The sequence below is a fragment of the Lineus longissimus genome, chromosome 19, assembly GCF_910592395.1.
Source record: "Lineus longissimus chromosome 19, tnLinLong1.2, whole genome shotgun sequence".
Lineage (NCBI taxonomy): Eukaryota > Metazoa > Nemertea > Pilidiophora > Heteronemertea > Lineidae > Lineus > Lineus longissimus.
This window is the reverse complement of record NC_088326.1, coordinates 2527895-2549955: the sequence shown is the minus strand read 5'-3', so window position 1 is coordinate 2549955 and position 22061 is coordinate 2527895. Positions and strand designations below refer to the sequence as shown.

Genomic DNA, 22061 nt, shown 5'->3' with positions numbered 1-22061 from the left:
TGTGGTAGACTCTTCGAATTTACGGAGCGGATTGTGGATGGAATTTTGCTTACCCTTCGAAAACCTTTTTTGAGTTACAATTACAATAAAGCAAAATGGAAGAACTATCTTCATCGTCTACTGAATATAAAAACTGTATGTCATGTGATTGATTTCCCTACACAGAGTCACATTGGATTACAATGATTACGCTGAACAAGCATAGGCCTACAAACATACAAGAGAACAAAGAATCTGACATCGACAATATAAACAAAAGAGTCATTCTCCTAAAAAATGACCCAATTTCATGGGCTTTTGAACATTCGGGAAAAATTTGCTATTTTCGTTCTCGGCAACATGAACATACATAAATTTTACATGACCTCCAACACGGGTTTCCAGTCGGTCTGGTTTTTTCCACTTGGCCACCAGGGGGCCAAAATTGAAAACGAGCGATATCTTGCTTATCTTACCTGGTCCAGTAGGCCCAAAAGGACGTGCACATATTTTATTTCGGGACGCGATTATTCGAAAATCGTTCACAGTTTATCATTGGGAATTGAAGATGACTAGATACATTTCTATGTTCTTGTCCCTGCATGCTCTCTAATCTACGTGAAAAATATTTAAACTTGAACCCAATTGGTCTAAAACTTTACTTTCAGATAAAAATCTTCCAGTTGAAAGCTACGGCGGCAGGGAAAGTACATCGAATTTTTTTTTCTAGGCAAGACGACTTATTAAGTTTGGGGCACGACTTTTTTATTTCAGGGGGACGACTTATCAAGTCGGGGGGGGGGGGGGGGCGACTTACAAAAACAAAAAACGAAGAAATGTTTTTTTTAAAGAATCACTGGCAAATTTCCGGATAAGATAAAGCTGAAAAATTTGTGGCGAGGATAGTCTTATTTGTCTTAATCATCAATATGATGAAGGAAGTTAACTTAACGGAAGAAGATTTGTCTTCGGCCTTACTTGATGCGACTGCGGTTTGTATGGAATTGATCAGATATATTTGAAACAATAACAACTACCTACTTCCGCCGGTTTTTTGTCCAAAATTTACTCGACAAACTCCCCGTTTTCTCAGAAACTACTTAAAGTATAGTTATGGAGGCAAAACGAAAGGCAATGCAAGGTGCTCTGGTGCCGGCGAAACGACCAAGAAATGAATTGGGCATTTACTCCGAGAATAATGGTGCTGTAATTGCTGCGGTATGTTTAGCTCTTTTATAGTAAAATACACTGCTGAATGCATGCATGTATGTACTGTACATATTTGTACATCTCTGCATCTACGGAGACGGAGATCTATCGCCGAAGAAGTGTACAAAATCCTTTTTTATCTAATCTATATCTTATCTTACCTTTTGGATTATATCCTGAAGGATATGGCATCTGCTGAAGGTGTTAGAGGTTGAAGAAATAAACATTTTGGCGTTTGAATGATTATACCGTTAACCTCAACAGCATCGTCAATCATCTCTTTTTGATTTCTCATTCTTATTTCAGAGCCCCGGTAGGACATCTAACCTCCAGGCACCCATCATGCTCCTCACAGGCCACGAAGGTGAAATCTACTCTGCAAAGTTCTCACCGGATGGAACATACCTTGTCTCAGGCGGATACGATAGGCTGTTACGTAAGCAGATAAGGGGGTCATGAACTGGAACATTCATGAACTGGAACATTCATGACCCTGAAACTAGTGAAAGCACGACTTGTGGAACCTGAAAACGATACTCCCACAGGTCGTATTTTTAGGGTCAGGAATGTTCCAGTTGAGTCATAGAGTGGATCCTGCTTCTGGTTTAAACTTTAAAACGACCTTGTCAGTTGAAATCTCGGTCCATCGACTTTGCTCTAAAACTTCAAAATGTCTGTAAATAGTGTAATCGATACTCAATCGAACATCATTTGTCAGTCATCTTTATTGTTTTGAAAAGGGTTCAGAGGTCCTGAGGACCTCAGGTACTGTACTCTGGCGCCAAAGGACTCCTTGCCTGACTGTCATTTTATATTCTTATTCATGTTTCAGATTTGTGGAATACATACGGCGACTGTGAAAACTTTGCCGTGCTCAAAGGTCACACTGGTGCCATAATGGAGCTCCAATTCTCAACTGACGGGACGTAAGTATTTCAGCTATCAGAAATTACTCTTGCTTTGGCATCGGGGGTGATAGCTTAATGAAGAATACAGAGGAATGGCCACAAAGCTCTGAGGCACAATGTGGCATAAATCTCTCGGATAGCAGATCTTGTTAGTGACAATGGACTAACCTGGACTCTCCAGTGCGCATCTCAAAAATTCAAAACACAGAAGATGTATCACTCCCAACACAAAAATGAAATTCTTCATTTGTTGGTTTTTCTGGTCACTCTTGCTCCGGCTTCTTCATTGTCTATTATCGGATAAACTAAATAAAACAGTGTTCATTTCCAGGACGCTTTACACTGCCTCAACAGACAAGACAGTAGGAATGTGGGACATGCATTCAGGCGAGCGCATCAAACGATTCAAGGGTCATGGGACATTCGTCAATTCGGTTGGGGTAGCAAGACGTGGGCCTCAGTTAGTGTGTAGTGCCAGCGATGACGGAACAATCAGAGTGAGTGAATTAGTTCTTTTACTAGTTTTAGCTGAGTCTAAATAAACAGCAAGCCTTCATGTACAGATGATGTTAAAACCTATATATCACTGTGCCAATTGCAAAGCTCTATATTTTCTGTTGTAAGAGTGTGGTGGGTTGGTTACTACTTGTTGATATAGTCTTTGGCAAGAAGCCCATTGTAAGGTTTGGCTTTCCCTGGCATATAAATAAATAAATATAAATAAATCATTGTTTTATGTCTCATTGAAGTTAATCTAAATACCGGTTAAATCACTTGCCCAATGTCATTGAGTATAGGTTCTAATCAATGGTTTCTGTTGCAGTTATGGGATTCAAGAAAACGTGGTTGTCAACAGACTTTCCAGAATGTCTACCAGGTCACATCTGTCACATTCAACGACACAGCAGAACAAATCATATCAGGAGGTATCGATAATTTCATAAAGGTAACATTTACATTATTCATTTGCAAATTAGCATTGACCCGCTAGTCTTGAATGACCAATCAGGCCTGATTATGTTTGTGACAGCCTGCCATCAAACTCTATGATACACTCCATCACCAACATTATAAAAACGTTGCCCACTAATGAAGCCCCTGATTCTTCATGGGGAAAGATATCATCACCATCTTTATTTTGATGTTTTCAGGTGTGGGATCTCAGAAAAAATAGTCTCCTCTACAAAATGCAAGGCCATGTTGATACCGTGACCGGCATGGCAGTCAGTCCCGATGGGTCATATCTCCTCTCAACAGCCATGGACAACACAGTGCGGATATGGGACATACGTCCATTCGCCCCTCAGGAGCGATGTGTCAAAATCATCCAGGGAAATCAGCATACATTTGAAAAAGTAAGGTTTCTTTGTGTTTTGAGAGGTGGGCATGGTGGGTGGGGCAACTTTCCACTATCCTACTGGCTGTAAGAATGAAATCGCAACTCTGGGCGACAGGTTTGATTTGACAAATCACGGCAGTACCTCTCATTTCTGAATTTACAGTCCATTGGGTGACTGTGATGAGTCGTAGCTTATGCTCATCAGAATATTTTGCATTCTTCTTGACTTCTATTCTTGTTCGTTTCAGAATTTATTGAAATGTACGTGGTCACCAGACGGCAGTAAAATCACAGCGGGATCAGGCGATCGGTTTGTTTACATCTGGGATACGACAACGAGACGCATTCTCTACAAACTGCCGGGACACGCAGGGTCGGTGAACGAGGTCAGCTTCCATCCGAAGGAGCCTATTGTGTTGTCATGCTCCAGTGATAAACAAATCTTCTTGGGCGAGATTGAATAACGATGATTCTATAAGAAATAGACAATTGATGAACGGTCATGGATGCAGCAAATCATGTTCCAAGTGGCTGCGGTGTTGAGGCAATGGCGCTGTGTTATACAGCATTGGTTTCCAAACCTCGCTGCTGGCACCCCTCGAGGTGTAAATTTTGACTGTAAAATTTGTTCCGTGGCAGGTGGCAGCAGCTTCAAGGACAGAGTTCAGGTATTGTGTGACTGGCTGTAGCAAATCAATGCTGAATCAATTGTCCGTACAAGAATGTGGCATACATTTCTGGTACCAATAGATCCACCTAGTTTGTGTGTGGTCGAATATAGCAGTGTGAAGAGTGCCTTACACACCTCTAAAGTCTAAAACTTGTTTGGGAAAATATTCCGGCAGGTCTATTGTCATCTGAAGCTTGGAGTGACATAAGGCCCATGTATGAGCATGCCAGGACCAGCCTCCCTTCTTCTGCCCTCTGAATTTTTGAGCTGCATTATTGACATTCAGTCCATTTTCGCTAACAGAGTTGGCTCTCCTAGAGCCCCGCTTGTCAGACGATGATATGTTTGTTGTACATTCTGAGGGATAATTTCATGGTAAAGGGGTCCAGCATCCAGTGCATCTCATAATCCTAAGTGGTGTCTCCTGATCACTTGTCCAGTACACAGAGCTCCACTCAGGATAACCAGATTCCTGGGACCTGGAATATCCTTGTGATACCCAGAGTTCTGCATATAAAGGGGTTTCTGAAATGTGTTTGAGGCATTTGTACTGACTGAATTTGTGCGTTTCTACTGCCATTAAACATGTTAAAAGAATCCAATAAACTTTTTATCAAAAATATGACTTTTTTGCATACTTTCCATGTTTATCAACCCATTGCCTCTGCTGAGTTAAGTTAGCAGAATCCCATTTACTCTGCCATGGGGTTCCAACTCATCTTAACGGAACCCTTAGTTTAGTTGCGGTGACTAAAACTTGTCGGCCACCAAACCAACAAGGCAACAACCGGGCCCTGATGTTGCCTCAAGAACGCTATTTGAGATACCTGCAACAAGTAGGGGCCTGTCTTCAAGAGCACAGTGAGACATAAGCTCTACCAGAGACAGAGGATCCTGATGTACATGAGGTATTTCAAGAAGGCTCCTTGAGATGCCAGGTAGGGTGCTTGGGCTCGTTTTGAAGAGCAGAGTAAGATAGAAGCTCAACCAGACTCGAGCAAGGAAGGGTTCTGATCTTCATGTGTGCAGCTATGGCTCTCCTGATTGTTTTAAAGTCTCCTTCAAGTAGGCTACTTGAGACGCCAAGGAGGTTGCTTTGGCCTGTCTTCAAGAGCACAGTAGATGGTCTACCAGCAGCTGAAGGGTCCTGATGTTGTCTCGGGTACATGAGCTCCTTCAAGTAGGCTTCTTGAGATGACAGACCCAAGCAGCCTACTCGAAGTACCTCATGTACCTGGGTAAACATCAGAGACCTCTGCCTCTGGTAGAGCTTCGATCTCGCCAACGACTGCGCTTGAAGACATGCCCAAGCACCCTATTCGGCATCTCAAGGAGCCTACTTGAAGTAGCTGTTTTACCTTGGACATCATCAGAACCCCCTGTCTCTGGTAGAGCTTCTATCGCCCTGTACTCTTGAAGACAGTCCAAAGCAACCTACTTGGCATCTCAAGTAGCCTTCTTGTAGTAGCTCATGTACCTGGGTGAACATCAGGGCCCGCTGCCTCTGGTAGAGCTTCTATCTCACTCTGCTCGAACTCTTGAGGGCAAGCCGGCCGAAGCAACCCACTTGGCAACTCAAGTAACCTACTTGAAGGAGCTCATGAACCCGAGACAACATCAGGACCCTTCAGCTGCTGGTAGAGCTTCTATCTCACTGCGGTCTTGAGGATAGGCCCAAGCAACCTACTGAGCAACTCGAGTAGCCTACATGAAATGGACTTTAACACAATAAGGAAAGCCATAGCAGATAGCTGCAGACATGAACGTCAGGACCCTTCCTGCTTGAGTCTTGTAGAGCTTCTATCATACTCTGCTCTTGAAACGGGCCCAGATATCTGACCTGGCATCTCAAGGAGTCTAGTTGAAGTAGATCATGTACCCGAGACCTCGTCAAGGCCATTCATCCTCTGGTAGAGCTTCTTTCTCACCATGCTCTGAGCCTTGAAGGCAGGCCCAAGCAACTGACTTGCCAACTAAAGGAGCCTTCTTGAAGTACCTCATGTACCTGGCACAATATCAGGACCCTCCATCTCCAGTGGAGCCTCTATCTCACTGTGCTCTTGAAGACAGGCCAAAGCAACCTCCTCGGTTTTAAGAGCAGAGTAAGATACATGCACCCCGTGTTTTCCATCGAGGCGGCCCCCATAACGCGCCCCGTAGATAAGGCAAGAGGTGAAGGTCACGGTAGAGCATGCGGGTCGCCTCAGGAGGAAGGAATCGCATACATAACAATACGCACTGCGTTGTATCGTTAGTGTATGCGCGCTCTACCGTGACCTTCACCTCTTGCCTCGTCTACGGGGGCGCATCTATGGGGGCCGCCTCGATGGAAAACACGGGGTGCATACTAATATATAACACATTGTAGGCTACTGGAGTTGCTCAGTAGGTTGCTTGGGCTCGTCCTCAAGACCACAGTGAGATAGAAGCTCTAACAGGGGCTGAAGGGTCCTGATGTTGTCTCGGGTTCATGAGCTCCTTCAAGTTGGCTACTTGAGATGACAAGGAGGTTGCTTTGGCCTGTCTTCAAGAGCACAGTAAGGTAGAGGCTCCACTGGAGATGGAGGGTCCTGGTGTTGTGCCAGGTACATGAGGTACTTCGAGAAGGCTCATTGAGATGCCATGAAGGTTGCTTTGGCTCATCTGCAAGGAAGGACTACCGCAGACAGAGGGTCCTGATGTTATCCCAGGTACATGAGGTACTAAAGTAAGCTCCTTGAGATGCCAAGTAGGTTGCTTGGGCCTGTCTTCAAGAGCATTGCGAGACAGAAAGTCTACCAGAGGTGGAATGGCCTTGATGGTGTCTTGGGTACATGAACTACTTCTTGAGCTCGGGCCCGTCTTCAAGACCACAGTGAGATAAAAGCTCTACCAGAGACAGGCCTGTCTTCAAGAGCAAAGTGAGATAAAAGCTCTATCAGAGACAGAGGTTCCTGATGTTGTCCCAGATAAATGAGGTGCTTCAAGTAGGCTCCTTGAGGTGCCAAGTAGGGTGCTTGGGCCCATCTCTTCCTCTCCAAATTAAGGTATTTAAACATTCAGGTATATACAAAGACAGACTCCTTACTTTTGTAAATCCATACATTTTATTCATTCTCTCCGCACAAGAAACAAATATTCAACCCTCTGGACAAGATATCACACAAGAGTCGATCATATCAGGTCGAACTACCTACAAATATTCCTCTACAATCACTTAATATTTTTGTTGAATTTTTTGTTACTGTGAATGTTTGTGTGATCCTAACTATAAACCTTTCAAGAAAATCTTGGCAATTTAAAGCTCTGTGTATCTGAGTCAACCGACGAAGTCAACTAACACTATAATCTAGTTGTTGCATTGTTTTAACTCTTACACAACTAAACACATACATCTACGCGTTACAGATCCAATCACATACTTGTCAAATGCGTACAGGTACTTTTTGCCCTTGTTCCACTACAGTCTGATAGATGTCAAGTCAAAAGTTCTTTGGGAGCTCGCTGTCTACAATTCTGATCAAATAAGACCAACATCAGGTGTCTGGGTCACAAGCAAAAGTCCCCTCAAAAGGTTAAAAAATACAAACTACAAAATAAGCCAAACAGCTAAATTTTCATGACAGATCACATGCCAACGTGTGCTAAGTACATGTGTTTACTAAGAGGATAACCTTTTTTAGAATTCTACGTTTTTTGAGACAATGTACAGAAGTCACAATGTCAACAAGTTATACAACATAATGCAAGAAGTAAGTTATAACAAAACAATGAATAAATACAGCCAAACACAAGAGGCTGTCATGAGGGTGTGCCTTTACCGAAAATATTTGCCAGTGGGTGGTCCAACAATCACTACTGGACTGGCTTGTTACAGACCGCCCATGTAGTGGGCTAGGCCTGGGAAGAAAATGCCATATTGGCCTCCATGCAAAAAGATAACTTGAATACAAAGCAGGTTACAAGAGAATAAGTTAAGACAGATGATGTATAAGGTAGAATGGGGTACCCCCGGTTTAAATGTAGCCTCTGCCGATGATATTGATTGATATCCCCATGCATCAACAACGCAGGGGCTCAAAATAAACCGGGGCTACATACCCCATTCTACCTTACCTGAAAATGCTACAGGCATGCACAATATCGTGGAGATTTTACCTCCTACGGTCAGATGACACAGAAACTTGAGCAGGAATTGATAAATAGATGGGAAGCAAGTACCTGGTGAAGATTAATCTATACTTGATTGGAGGCAAGTTGGCTTACAACTTCCGTCACACAGGGGCGCTAAAATTTTATTGACACAAGTTCAGCACTAGCTTGAAAAGGAGAAAAAATGTCAACAGTAATAATTCACAAAACCATCACCCAAACCAGTTTCAAACAATTTGATACATTGTCCACACTCAACACTGCCAACCAGAGCGGTTCAACTGGCGTCATTGAAACCACTATCCAAGGAACACCGGATGCATTTTACAATAAACTGCATAGCACAACACATAAATTACAGCAAATGATTGGCAAGTTTTCTCACGAGAAAAAACGAAAAACGATTGTATAAAGAAGAAAGGCCGCAAATATTTCCATTCTAGCTTGATCCTTCGTTACACATCCCGCAGACATAAGACTTTTATTGCAGCAACCTGAAATTGCTGTTTGTTTGTTCGGTAATGGGTAGTTGCTGGTGACCACGACATGAATTGGTCACTGCGATAAAACAAACTTAGCCATGACTGATTTTACAAATTGCCTGTCTGCGAGACCTCCCCAGACCTTATAACAGAAATAATTTGTTGTACAGGTAAGTCAATCAATGGGATCACGTCTGAAGACGTCACACCATCAAACTACCCGATTCTTATAATTTACAAATAAATTACATTTAAGAATACAACAAACATGATATCTGAAATGACATCAGTCAGTATTGTGCAGTGCAAACTGAAAACTGTTGCACACGACCGGAAGTTCTGTATCAAAATTTGAAATGAGCCCCCTTTTTCAGTCTTCGCACTACATTATAATAACCAATGACACATTCAACAAAGAATTGCACATTATAATCTTTTTGCACAAATGCAATTCATGCAACAAATAATTTACTCCAGAAGTTTAACATCAAGAGGTAAAATGAACACAAATATATTTAAAATACAAATCAGAAAGTCAATAACAAGATTCCAGAATGGGGCAATAGTGACCCATTCTGGCCAAAGGAGGCTGCCTGGTACAATCCTTGAAAGTGAGATTTTGATACTGACCTATTAGGTACAAATTAATCACCTTTAGACACATTTGAAATTACTCAATCACTCAGGAAAGTCCTACTCATAAATCTTCTTTCTCAATTTTTTTTTTCACTCTTCCTTTGCCGCATATGCAACATCCCCCTCCTAGGCCAGAGTCGTTAACAAATAGCCACAGAAGCACCCTTGTGGCAGAGGTTGAAAGCTTTCACCAACCGAAGAACATGAGTCAGTGACCAAGTCCAAATACGGAACAGGCACTGGGCATAGACCTGCATGGCACCCGTCTTGCAATTCCCCACCTCACGGCTTCAGTTTGATCTTGTAAAGCTTAAGTTTGAATCCAAGCATCTCCGTCAAAACGGCCGAGAAGGCGGATAAGATGACTACTTTTGTTATGTTGTAGAGGAACGGATTCGCTGCGAGGCCAGAGATCTTAAAGGGGCTCTCCAATTCCTGGAATGGATGAACGACAGGTTATGTAGGGGAAAATTAGCAATTGAAGTCTACAGTAGTTTTCATAAGTGAATGTCACTGTCCTCTTGGACTGCTGAGCGAAAACTACTGGGCCAATTTCTTCAAAGTTTGTTTTTACAAAGTCTAATTTTGCAACCCAAGTACCTACCTTCAACAAAGCCTCTGCTAACTTGAGCACATTATTTGCCAGCATCAATTCTTCCTTCTTGTGAGGTTTCTGCTCCATATGTAAGTACAGGTTAATCTGGAATGGAACATCAACCATAAAAATTTGCGAAAACGTCACAAAATGTACAACTTCTTCAGGGAAAAATGGTTACTCAGTCACAGCACAAATAGGGCAGGTAAAAGACCCCAAGTGACAAACATGAGTGGCTTGCGTTATATTCTACTTCTGGCCGAAGATGAATTCACTAGGCCAATAATAAACCCAATTGGTGCCTAACCATAGTGGCATGCCAAATGCTCATATGCTGTGGAGGAGGAATACTCCCTGGAGAACAGGTGACACCTCCGAGTGCAGAGCAAAATGAAGAAGAAGGCCAGCATGATGGTGATTTTCTTACCTGCTCCGTTATGAGAACGGACAGATTCTTGTATTTTTTGTTGATCTTATTGCCAAGCGTCATGAAACGTAACAAGAATATACCGAGTGTCAAACTCCACACGCCTAGCTCCCAGTTATAGATCTGATCCAGGAAAGATTCTGTATCTTTTAAAAGCTGTAAAAAAAACAAAACAACTGATACCATGATCTTCTTCAAAGCGTCAAACGACCGAGCCAAATTCTTAAGTTCTGTGAATTTGATTGTAGCTGAACTGATACCATGATCTTCTTCAAAGCGTCAAACGACCGAGCCAAATTCTTAAGTTCTGTGAATTTGATTGTACCTGAACTGATACCATGATCTTCTTCAAAGCGTCAAACGACCGAGCCAAATCCTTGAGTTCTGTGAATTTGATTGTAGCTGACTTCCACCTGCTTCTCGCACTAAATAGTAACGTATCATGCTATTCCAAAATGGCGTCGCCCAGGTTAAACTTACTTGAACACACATGAGTGCCACTAAAGTGACGGCAAGTAAAAAAGCAGCAGACACAATGACGTCCACAGATCGTTGCGGGCCACGCTTCTTGAGATACGAACGAAGCGACAACCAGGTCTTGATGTTGCGAACCTTGTTGAGGCGGAAATGGGGCAGATCGTACTTCCGGGCACGGCGGGACGAGGTTAGATAACAAAAGTGTTTGGCATACCACAGGCGCTGAAACCAGAATACGTAAGTTATCGAAATAGGCTGCGCAGACATTTGATATAAGACTTTTGATTTTATTACTGATGAATACACGTATGCAAGCTGATTTTACTTTTAATCATTGTTTGACAAACCTACTGTTGACAATTTATCTGACAAATCTGATTGCACCACAGGAAAGGTAAACACAACTTCCTTCATTTTCATGTAAGTGGTCTTGGCTTGAAAACGCTTTAACATGTACAATTTCCAAAATCTCCGCATAACCCTCACCTGTTTAAACGTCCTCTCCGCAACCGACAACAAGAAAAACAGCATACACGATAAACAGATTCTCTGTAGCGCTCCGTTCGCCATGATCACATTCGACACCCACGACTTCCCGAACATCAGAAACCCGAGCTTACTCAACATCTCGTAATTCTCCAAGTCAAAGTATCCGAACTCAAACTGATGATACAAGCGGAACAATGCTGGCGTGAATGCTAATAAAAACGAGAATATAGCACCGAGGAACAAGTAGTCTGCTGTTTCGGGAATTTTGTCAACTTTTTCTATGATTATCCACCCGATGTCGAGGACAGTTAGATCAACCTTTTTGCACTCATCGCCCTCCCAAATGTAGCAGCTGACTTTGTCGTGGGCCGGCGTATGTGAGTTGTGGACGACGGTGTCGGACTGGAAGGAGAAAGTGGGACAATTTGACAATCGGAAACATCTAGCCAGGTGCATATACGAGGAGCTAAAAAGTTAGTATAAAATGTAATATAAGGCAACGTCAATACATGTATTTAGAGATACAGACAACTATACCATGCAGTTGCCTTTAAAAATCAATCATTTGTCCTAAAAATCTCGCACAATTTGGCCGAGAGTAAGATTTAACATCTCTTTTACGGCCATCCTTTGGACTGGCAATGCTTTTCTTAATACAGAGCTGTCCTGATAACAGAGGTCAAATTGTAAGGAAACGACTTATTGGGAGCAAAATCAGTGTCCCTAATAGTGAGAGAGTGTATCCTGCAAACAGGTTTTCCGCTGAGAGAGGTTCCACTATACTAACTGTCTGGCTTAGACCAGTATAACCGAATCCTGCATTAGACCAACAGAACAGATTACTTACTGCTTAGACCAGGAAAACGGAATACTTACTGTTTGGCCGATATTTGACCAGTAAAACGGATCGTCGTGCGACGATGTCTCCTTCTCGTCTTCGGAAAGTTCGCTACCTGACGTACACGAGCTGGTGTCGGATGTTGCCATGTCCGAGTTCATCCTGTCCCACTCTGCCTCCGACATTGGACCCTGGAAAAAATGGAGAAATAAAAAATTCAAAACATTCTTAAAACATGGAAATTTCAAAATTTCAATAAGGAATAGGATGTACATGTATTTGATTTGGCAAAAGTTAAAGGCCATCATCATTTGTATTCATTGTATTTTCTAGTGGCACAGGTAAATAGAAATAAACATTGCCATAGTGCAGTTATTATGCATGCAAATTTACAGAAACTTGGCATATATAATATTTGGGTGTCAGTCTACACAACAGTAGTTATATGCAGAATATCAAATTCTAATTCTAATATGTCTGATCTAAAACTATGTCTATGAAACACACTCACATGAAGGGTTTGATTTGCATATAGCTGATAGTTTCAATTGAAGGAATTGATACCAATCTGGAGGGATAGGTCAGGTGATACCAATCTGGAGGTGTTGACGTGCTCCCCAAACAGTATTTAGCATTAGTCCTATTTAGAATCAAACCTATTCCATTAATCTAAAAAAGAAGCTAGATGATCTGCAGAGAACTCGCGGTCACAGCTGAAAGTGTGAACGATTCAGGTTTCAGATACCCGTGATGTCAGCAGCCGAAATTGGTTGAAATGAGATCGCCACGTTTCCGACCCTGAACCAACCCCAGCAAGCCTACTCGCCAAAGCAGTTTTCCCAGCAGGGGCAAAAGCTGGGTGGTGACTTACCTTAATTCAGTCCTTGTGGATGGAGGATGGTTCAAAATGTTCAGGAATTTCATACTTGTACAAAAATTACCCCCCCCCACCCACTAAAACGTATTACTTCAAAGTTTTCCCCCAACTCAGAAGGTTAGAAAGCCTCTTTCAGAAGGTTAGAAAGCCTCTTTCAGAAGGTTAGAAAGCCTCTTAGACTTCAAGTCTTAAAGTTGTTTCAAAATTTATTTTCTTTGTCAGACCGATGGATGATTTTTTTCATAATAATGGGTAATTTTCTCAACAGCAGTTGAAATGAATCACTGAAGCAGCAAACTTCACCACGAAAACCAAAAAATCACCACCAAAAAGAACATTTCAAAAACACCTCCGTCCATAAAAACGATAACACCACCCTTCTTTAGAGCGCCACCTATTGAGAAGCGACCATCAAACAAAACATTACTAACATCGCTCGAGTTGCTCGACTCCAGTTTGGTCTGGTGGAGACGGACATTCAGCAACTGCGACAAATTACATTTGTGCGACGCTTTCTGCAAAAATAATATCACGACATTCAATGAAACACACAAAATAAAGAGAGTGTGCGGTTAAACGGGCTGTTTGCACACCATAGGTCCATGCTAAAACGTGTCTCTTTCCAGTCCAGTGGCCCCTAGTGGTGTTCTTGGAAATAAAGTGGCCAACTTTTGGCGTCAGGTGTTGAACGTGTTGAAGTTGCCAACATCACGTCTGCCAAAATTGCTCTGTTGTCACTGGTTGATTTGGCTGTCAACGCTGACCCAGCATCATCAAGTCAGCGATTTCTATCCTCCACAACACAGCGCCACCACTAGGAAAGTCTGATTACCTGGAAAGTGACCAACCAACAGAGCAATATCAATCATGGATGCATTTTCGCACGACTGACCTGCTGACCGACCTGATGCTGATCAAATGTTCTTAAAATGCTCGTGTGCTTACCCAGGGAATGCAAACAGCCTCTTTAAAATGAAGGGGAGATCACACTGGTCCCGCGTACACAATGCAGCCAACTGGATATTTGGAATGGACTGCTCTGGGCCATGGTACGAGGGTCACAAACAGTGACTGACCTGAACACCCCTACAACAAAAGTCTTTGGGCTCTCTCCGGCAGTGTACATAAGACCAGCGTGAAGATGAGGGATGCCAATCTCCATTTTCAAGTAAAGGTTCTAGAATAGAGAGGGGACTGAAGCTACAACCTCAGAGGTGACAGGCAGATCCGCAAATCAATCATACCTTTTTGGCACTTTATACTCCCTTTTTGGGTTTTGCTCGAGACTTTTAGTTTCTAGAACCCCAACATTTGAAGAAAGCAATTCCTTCTATCACCAAACTGAAACTGGCATTCCCCATTTGTAAACAACATCTAAAGCAAAAACAAAAGGGCATTCACAGTCTGGTCTTTCGGTTGGTGCAAACTCAGTGTAATATCCACGTCTGGCAGAGTGGAGGCAATTCACAATTTTTTGTTTTGGTGGATTATGCAATTTCTTCGTTTTTTCCAACTAGAACTTTTCTTGGGTGATTTTCATTTTCACAAATCGCCATTTTGCAAAATCCGCCAAGACAGAACACCCAAGAAATATGTACGGTTTACTGTGTGTTGATGAAACAGATAGAGGGTAGAAAGGTCAAGTTTAAAATCAAAATATTGCCATACATAATTTGAGATCCATCACCTCACGAAAGACAAAACTGTGAATACCAATCAGTGAAGATATGTCCGCAAATATCGTTATCAATCCACCATGTTCTAGATCATGCAGTTATGAGGAGAAAGAAAATGGAATGCAGGGGTTATCAGCAATTTTTCCAAATTCTCTTTTTCAAGGCCATACACGTCAACGTCAGAAAGGCATAGATTTTCGTGTAAATTAATGTACAATATTTATATTATTGTCAAAGTAGTATGTACCAGTGTATACTTTGAGTTACCATCGTGATTCAGATAAACCGGTTACGGACCACAAAAGACTTGCCAGAATTCTTTGTGGCTGGTGAAACAGAAAGGAGTGCCTTTGACCCCTTGAACGATCCGCAGACGAAATATTCCAACGAATCAATCTTGGCATGTAGTTACCAATACTAACTTGAATCACCGCAGTGAAAACACGAAGAAGAAGAAAAGATGGATTATCTGGTAAAACACCACCAGAACACGATGAGACGAAAATTTACCGATCACCCATGCACAGAATTATTTGTTATGTTTTTATCGTAGACACTGAGACAGAGTCATTCTTAGAAAACCCCTTCAACCACCGACAAACATTTTTCAAATATTTTGAAACCAATTGTCATATTTACCAAAGGACACTCGGAGTCACCGTCCGAGAATTTAACTCCTGATTTTGAATAGCGAAAACGCCCCTGTAAAAATATGATATTTTTTTGAAAATCATCGTCTTGACTTTACACTGCTTCCTGTTCAGACACAGCTTCACTGAGTGCGAAGGTAACAACAACAACAACAACAATTTTGAAATTTGAACTTAAAACGAAATGAGCAGTTTAAAAGAACTAAATGAAGTGCACCCTAACGCAATTGTTTCTGTTTTTGGGCCAAAGAAATTTTGCATCAAATGAAACTGCTGAATTTAAGCACGGTTTAGTAAATGGCCACACAGGGTCAGGGTGTAAACACCATTCCTTGAGAATATTTCGAATTCTATGACATGCAGTGTCGGGGGAAAACTTCCAACAAAAAAACATCAATAATTTTTACAACATCGAGAGTTTGAAATAAAACTTCGCAAATTAACAAAAGTAATACAAACTGTTTGAGATTTTTAGGTCGTAAAGATTTCTACTTGGACGGTTTCTTACCCTGGATGAGGTTGGAGTATTGGGAACTGTGTCGGCCTCCGACTCGCAGGAACTCGCCGCTGTACTCTCCTTAGGGTCACGATTTTTCCCCGAAAGCGTGTCATGTTTACGCTTGGAGCCGGACGATTTCTCCGAGTTGATGTTGACCTTCAGGTTCGACCTTCGTCGCCGCCGGACCGTCTGGCCGCTTCCGTATCGCCGTTTATTCGAAGAGGAATCAGATCTGACATCCTGATCTTGTGAGTTTGTTATGCGGATCTTAGGAGGCGCGTCTGCCTCACCACCACTGGCACCAGACTCCGCGTCTGCCATGTCGTTAAGTAAACGATCCGCCTCGATGCTGCTGTCATTTTTTACCTCCACTTCACAAGAGCTGCTCAAATCACTACGTTCCGCTGCAAAGTCTAGACGTTCCGTTTTTGAATGACTTTTTTGACCATTTGAGCAATTGAGAGATGAATCTTCGTCACTTAAGGAGGCGCCCGGTGACGATGTGTTGCCGTGGTTACCCGCGGCACCAACAACGGTGTCCAGATTTTGTAACTCTAAGCTGTCGTCAAAATATTTACCGTCTTTCGGCATGATTATTTCTCCGACAGACTCTAAAGGCATTGAAAGTGAATTTAAATCCTCTTGTGTGTTCCACGTCACGTCATCTGTGCCGTCAAGCGATTTGTACTCCACATTTTCAACATCTTCGTCACAACGACACCACTGGATTTCACTAGATTTACATCCGCACGGTCTCCGTGACTTGACAGTCTCAGACTTCAACTCAACGACCCCGTTCATACGCGTTTCACCCGCCTTTTCTGATCTATTATTCGACACGTCTTTAACAACAATCAATGGTGACCGCTCCGCCACTTTTTCAGAATTATTCCTTTCCGGAGATTGTCGATCGCCAGTTCGAGTTTTTGCGAAACCGATTTTCAGTTTATCGTGTTGCTCTTGGTTGATTTTTAGTCGGTCGTTCTGCTCTCGAGTAGACAAGACTTTGACGCCTTCATTTCGAAGCGTCTTCCTAAGTAGCGACGTCTCTTTTCCATCCTCCAAGACGACGATGTCGCCATTGTTTTCTTGTGATCCACTTTCATGCTCAGACTGTGTTGTTGAATACGGTCGAGATTTCCGTCGTTTCGACCTTTCGGCGCGTCTGAAAAATTCAGAAAAAGTTTTTTAAATTACATAATTGTCCAGAGGATTTCATGTTGTCTTTCAACTTCCTTCGGAAAATGAGGAAAGAAAATCTCACATTTCTTCACATTTTCAGAGTTTTCATTTCACAAATTCAAAGTTTACAGAGAGCAGACGCACAGAACTTTCTATTTCTGCTGTCAAATCACACCATTTTCAGGAGGAATAGAAACCTTCCAAAAAATCGAAAATGCCATGTGCCTGCACAGATGGCTAAACATCATCCTGAAACTGACTTACTTTCGTAACCTCTCCTCCTCTCGTTGTGCCTTCCTGTTCGAATGCGTCGACACAATTTGAGAATGCATGATGCCGAGGATAATGAGCAGCATTAGAGGCGTTATCACATCGGACGTTCGCACCATCTGGAAATAAACACGACAAATTTAACCGAACCAGGCATCACACAATATTGAACCTCAAAGAGACAAAAACAAGCTGACATCCCTCCAGTACATACAGTGCATTGCCAATGCTGACATCCCTTGAGTACATACAGTGCATTGCCAATGCATCGATCTGCACAGTGACATCGTCACAACAAAGGCTCACTCGGGGCAGTTAGAAATGCCCCTACCTACTCCAATGGTACTTTTTAAGGAAGGAATAGAAACTCAACACAGATTTTTTCATCAACTTACTTGTTGTCTCTCCGGTTCCCCGCTTTCTAAAGTGAAGTAGAGGACCAGGGTTGACAGATGTAAAACGTATAACAGTATCATGAGCAGCCAGAATCTGAATGACGTCTGGTCTCGCCACCTGCAACGAAAATGGGAAATCAATTAGTGTTTCGTCTCGATGAAGACAGAAGGACGCACTACTCTGTCACTCTAAAAGCCTTCCCTGGCTTCTACAGAACAGGAGGGAGGGGAGGGAGGGTGGTGGGTTGTGTTGGAAAGAGGGTGGGCAGGGACAGAGGGAGGGAAGGAGGGGCGAGATCCTTACCATTTGTAGAAGAACGGCAACAAGAACATCCGGATCAGACCTTTCCTGGCGATTGTAAATGCCGAACATTGTGGCTTCGCTTTCGTAAATGCAGATCCTGGAATAAATAACCTTGGTTAGACAGGTTATACCATAGAGATAAAATTGCTTTCAAAACCCATGAATTATAAGCACTTGTTGCAGCCAACATCATACTTTCCTAGTTCTTAGTCTAGGCACAGCTAGAAGGGTGCTGTCCCTTCTGTCCCCAAAATGTGACCTGCGCCCAAAAAAGTAAACATTTTTACTTATCATTTGATGTTCTGATCCATAGCGAAGGCGTCTAATGTATTTCCAACACCATTTGTTTCTATTTCTTACCTCTGACGAGATCTACATCTATAAACTCAGCCTTGACCTTGCCGGATTTCTTGGGGACATTCCGCATTCCATGAATGCCCTGAAAACAGGTAAAAAATAATGTTTAATTGATATGTCTCAACGAAATCAAATTTTACATTTTACAGGGTTTTGGTCAACAAAGATTTGAACGGTTTGGCCATGAAGTTGCGTAGGAGACATAAAACAAATGAGAAAATCTGATATAATTTTTGCGAATTGATGACTCACTCAGTCATTCAGATATGTGATATGATGAAGAAAGACTATCACAATAATGTGACATTCATAAAATGACAAAGAATAGTGGTTACATAAGTTGCTCATCCCTCCTACTCAAGAGGACAATCGGCAAAAATTACTATGTGTCACTTCTTTAAGCTATAATCACAGCTTAAGGTCCCTTCCCACAAAAGTCGGGTTTCACTCTCTGATCTGAAGCATTGAGTCATTCTCCCACATCACCACAGTACCAAGACGCCTACGCAGTTAGTGTTATTATTACGACTGAAACCCACGCAGGCAGTTTTATGATCATCTATATGCCAGGTATTTATGGCATTATCACTAAAGGATTTTTAATAAGGGATTACTCTGAGAAGTGACTTCACATGACTGTATGTTGTCATGGCAGTGTAGGGATGTTTACACCATACAGACTAGTAGGTTTATCTCACAGGTATGTTGTTGGGTGTTAATTAGGATTAGGGATGGCAGTGGTGTTGATCGGCAATAGCATCCCTCGAAGTTACTATTTATAGCTCACAAGGTCATTTGCATAAGATATTGATGACGTTTTAGTCACGTGACAGTCGGACATCGACACTTATTTCTACGCATTTGAGCTTATTTCAAAGTCAATTATCTTTGACCCTGCATTGTTTTTAGCATGAATGATACCATAGAGTCAGAGAGAGAAATATTCAGAACGATTATGTAGTATTTCCAACACCCGGACATGTGCCAGATTGAATCTAACTGCCCTGTTTAGAAAGCCTGAATCCATTACGAAACCGCATGTTTGTCCGACATTGCCTGTAATTCAGCGATGGGGAAATAGAGGGCAGCAGCTGCAGTGACCTCATCATCGCGGAATGCTATTTGGTGACACAGACATGTACCAGGTAATCTGAACGAATCCAGAATTGAACATACCTTGATGATTTTTTGTTCTACCGACCTCTCCCATAGCTGTTTGTCATATGTGCCGATCTGAAAAGATACCAAATATGAAAACATTGAAAAAAACATGCTAGAGGAAGAACGGGTTACAACTTAGCTCATAGCTGGCAAGGACTGTTGCTTGCTTTGTGAGACAGCTTTCGACATCGCTTGCAAATTTTTGGCAGGCCAACGAACACATTTTTTTCTGTATATTCAAGTGCACTGTTCATTGCAGTAGTTGGATCAGTGACTCTGTTGAGAGTTCTCAGTCACTTTAAGTATAGCTGAGTCTCCATAAAGGAGAGGTTACAACTGTAAAAATCGGACCTGACAAAATTGTAACCTCTGAGCTGTGGATAGTGAAAATTCATCACCTACCTTTTTCTGATACCAGTCCACCGTTCTGGTGATCTTTTCCATTCGATCTTCGCTTTGCAACCAGTTTCTTAAATTGTCTAATTACTACCCCGTAATACTAGAATCTCGTCAACTAGGAAATACGTCATCTGCAATGAGAAAGATTACAAACTCATTAGATTTGCATTTTGAACGGTTCTTATCTGAATTGACACTTCCCCATTTTAATCAGGCTCACTTTTTAATGAAACTCTGCAAATAGCACAGCAAGCCACCATATTTTCAGATTATCAAGTAACATATCTCCATAGCCCTTATACAATGTCATAAGGATGCCTGAAATCTGCTACCAGTGGAACGCATCCAAGTGATATGGCAATTAGTACATGTACCAGCTCCGATCTATTATATAGTGTTATTTTATTTCATTTCATTCTGAAAGAATCAATGCAGCAATTAATTACGAGAACTAAATATACATGGAAGTGGCCTAAGCTTGACATTTCCTAACTAATGAATTTATGGATTTCATAGTCATAGTCATACGAGAGCCATGCATGGTGGTGCGTACTTCTGCGTAGTAAGAGCAGGAACATATCTGGTGGAAGATACATGTAGCATACTCACCATGACACACTCGGCCTCGAATATTTCCTTCACAGCTTGGCCAAGTTACACGCACACAACAAAGGCACAGCATGTTCTCTAACAAATTCATGATCATCTTGTTGTCATTAAATGTATCCACACACGTCAGAACACTTAAGTCTCATCAGATTGGCAAAAAATATCCCTGTGGTGGTATTGGTAGGTCACTCATGTCAGAACTTGGGTATAGGCCAAACTAATTGTGAAACTGTGCAGTGTTTATAATTATGTGGTATTGACACTTATGCTTGAACAGTAAGTGCAGTGAACCTGTCTTATTTTAGTTTCAGACCCGGTCCAACCACAACCACAAGATCTCCTAACATGCCTAAGGCTCCTTTACCTTTAAAACTCTAACCTTAACCCTTCCAACTGGCAGCTCGTTGGGGTGGCTTAAAACTGCACCAGGGAGCACCAGGCTAACGGCTGCGAAAGCTACCAACAGCAATACATTCCTTGGCTTTTTAACAGGTATGATATTGACCTTCAAATGATTGTTGCTTGTTACAAGGGTATTTTAGGGTGTTCAACAGGTGGGAAGGTCACCTTTACTGCAATCAGCATCTTCAAAACTTGGCTGCTGCAGTGTTGGCAGGTACTGTAGCTGGTGACCTTCACATGGCATGCATGGTTGTTGTTTCTGTCCTGATCCAAACATCAATCATGTATGTATATTGTAACTGTTGTTAGATGTACAGGAACATGTTTACAATCCCCGTTCATGGCCTAAAAAAAGGTCATCGGTTCACTAAAAAAGCGCCACTGTTCAATTGATTCATATAAAGTTGAATGCGATCAAACTACGTCAGTACCAAACGGGGATTGTAAATTTAAACCCATGTACAATGTGACATTATAACCTTTTTTAAGGACGGCTTTTTCTGACTAGTGATAGATACACCGAGCTGAAATTCATGTGCCTGTTGTTTGCCATTGGGCTCTATGACGATGTCAGACGTGCAGTGGAAGCAAGAAGCCTTCTGAAGACTGAAGTGTTCGGAGTGTGCGCATTTGATTTGTTTGGCCCCCAAGCCAGGCCAAGCTGATTTGTCTTTTTTGCAAGACAAATGCCATATTATTATTATATATTCGGCACCGTGACACACACACACTAGGCCTACCCCCAAAATGAAATTGCAATGATGTCACGCATGCATCATCAGAGCACAGGCACTTGTAATAAAGTGACTGTGTTGTCAGTGGGGGTGTACTCTTATTTTCAAGTGCCTGTGATCAGAGAAAGAAAATCAGCTGGGACTGAGGCTGAGCGTTCTTCTTCGCACTGTTTTCTCACTGAATATACAAACAAAATATAAGCTGACACCTTAAAAGGGAAATGCACATATTTAACTCACATAAGGACCATTCACATAAAATTCGAAACACAGAAAGCGGAAAAAAAGAGTTTTATACCTGAAGACAGAATCCTGAATATTTGTTGTCAATTTTATAACGCACTCTCTCACCATCGTCGCAAAACT

The 22061-nt window shown here is 42.1% G+C and overlaps 2 protein-coding genes across 6 annotated transcripts; one reads left to right on the top strand and one right to left on the bottom strand.

Moving 5' to 3' along the window:
• Positions 1–1015: 1015 nt before the first annotated feature.
• LOC135503032 (U5 small nuclear ribonucleoprotein 40 kDa protein-like) lies at positions 1016–4696 on the top strand. Its single transcript, XM_064796296.1, has 7 exons — positions 1016–1197; positions 1495–1624; positions 2021–2114; positions 2428–2593; positions 2920–3042; positions 3248–3451; positions 3684–4696. Exons 1-7 carry the CDS (start codon positions 1093–1095, stop codon positions 3897–3899), a joined length of 1038 nt encoding a protein of 345 aa, XP_064652366.1. The 5' UTR covers positions 1016–1092; the 3' UTR covers positions 3900–4696.
• Positions 4697–7172: 2476 nt separating this feature from the next.
• On the bottom strand, positions 7173–22045 carry LOC135502873 (protein PHTF1-like). 5 transcript variants are annotated; one of them, XM_064796031.1, is made up of 16 exons: positions 21994–22045; positions 19954–20081; positions 19567–19623; positions 18394–18472; positions 18034–18130; positions 17730–17847; positions 17329–17453; positions 15892–17047; positions 15373–15435; positions 13489–13572; positions 12219–12371; positions 11340–11744; positions 10857–11075; positions 10377–10532; positions 9959–10054; positions 7173–9789 (listed from the first exon to the last, which is right to left on the bottom strand). In XM_064796031.1, the coding sequence occupies exons 2-16, from the start codon at positions 19993–19995 to the stop codon at positions 9637–9639; spliced, it is 3003 nt and encodes a 1000-aa protein (XP_064652101.1). In that variant the 5' UTR covers positions 19996–20081; positions 21994–22045; the 3' UTR covers positions 7173–9636. The 5 variants fall into 5 exon arrangements, with proteins under 5 accessions (XP_064652101.1, XP_064652102.1, XP_064652104.1 ...); XM_064796032.1 differs by lacking the exon at positions 21994–22045 and adding an exon at positions 20560–20964; XM_064796034.1 differs by lacking the exon at positions 13489–13572.
• Positions 22046–22061: the final 16 nt, after the last annotated feature.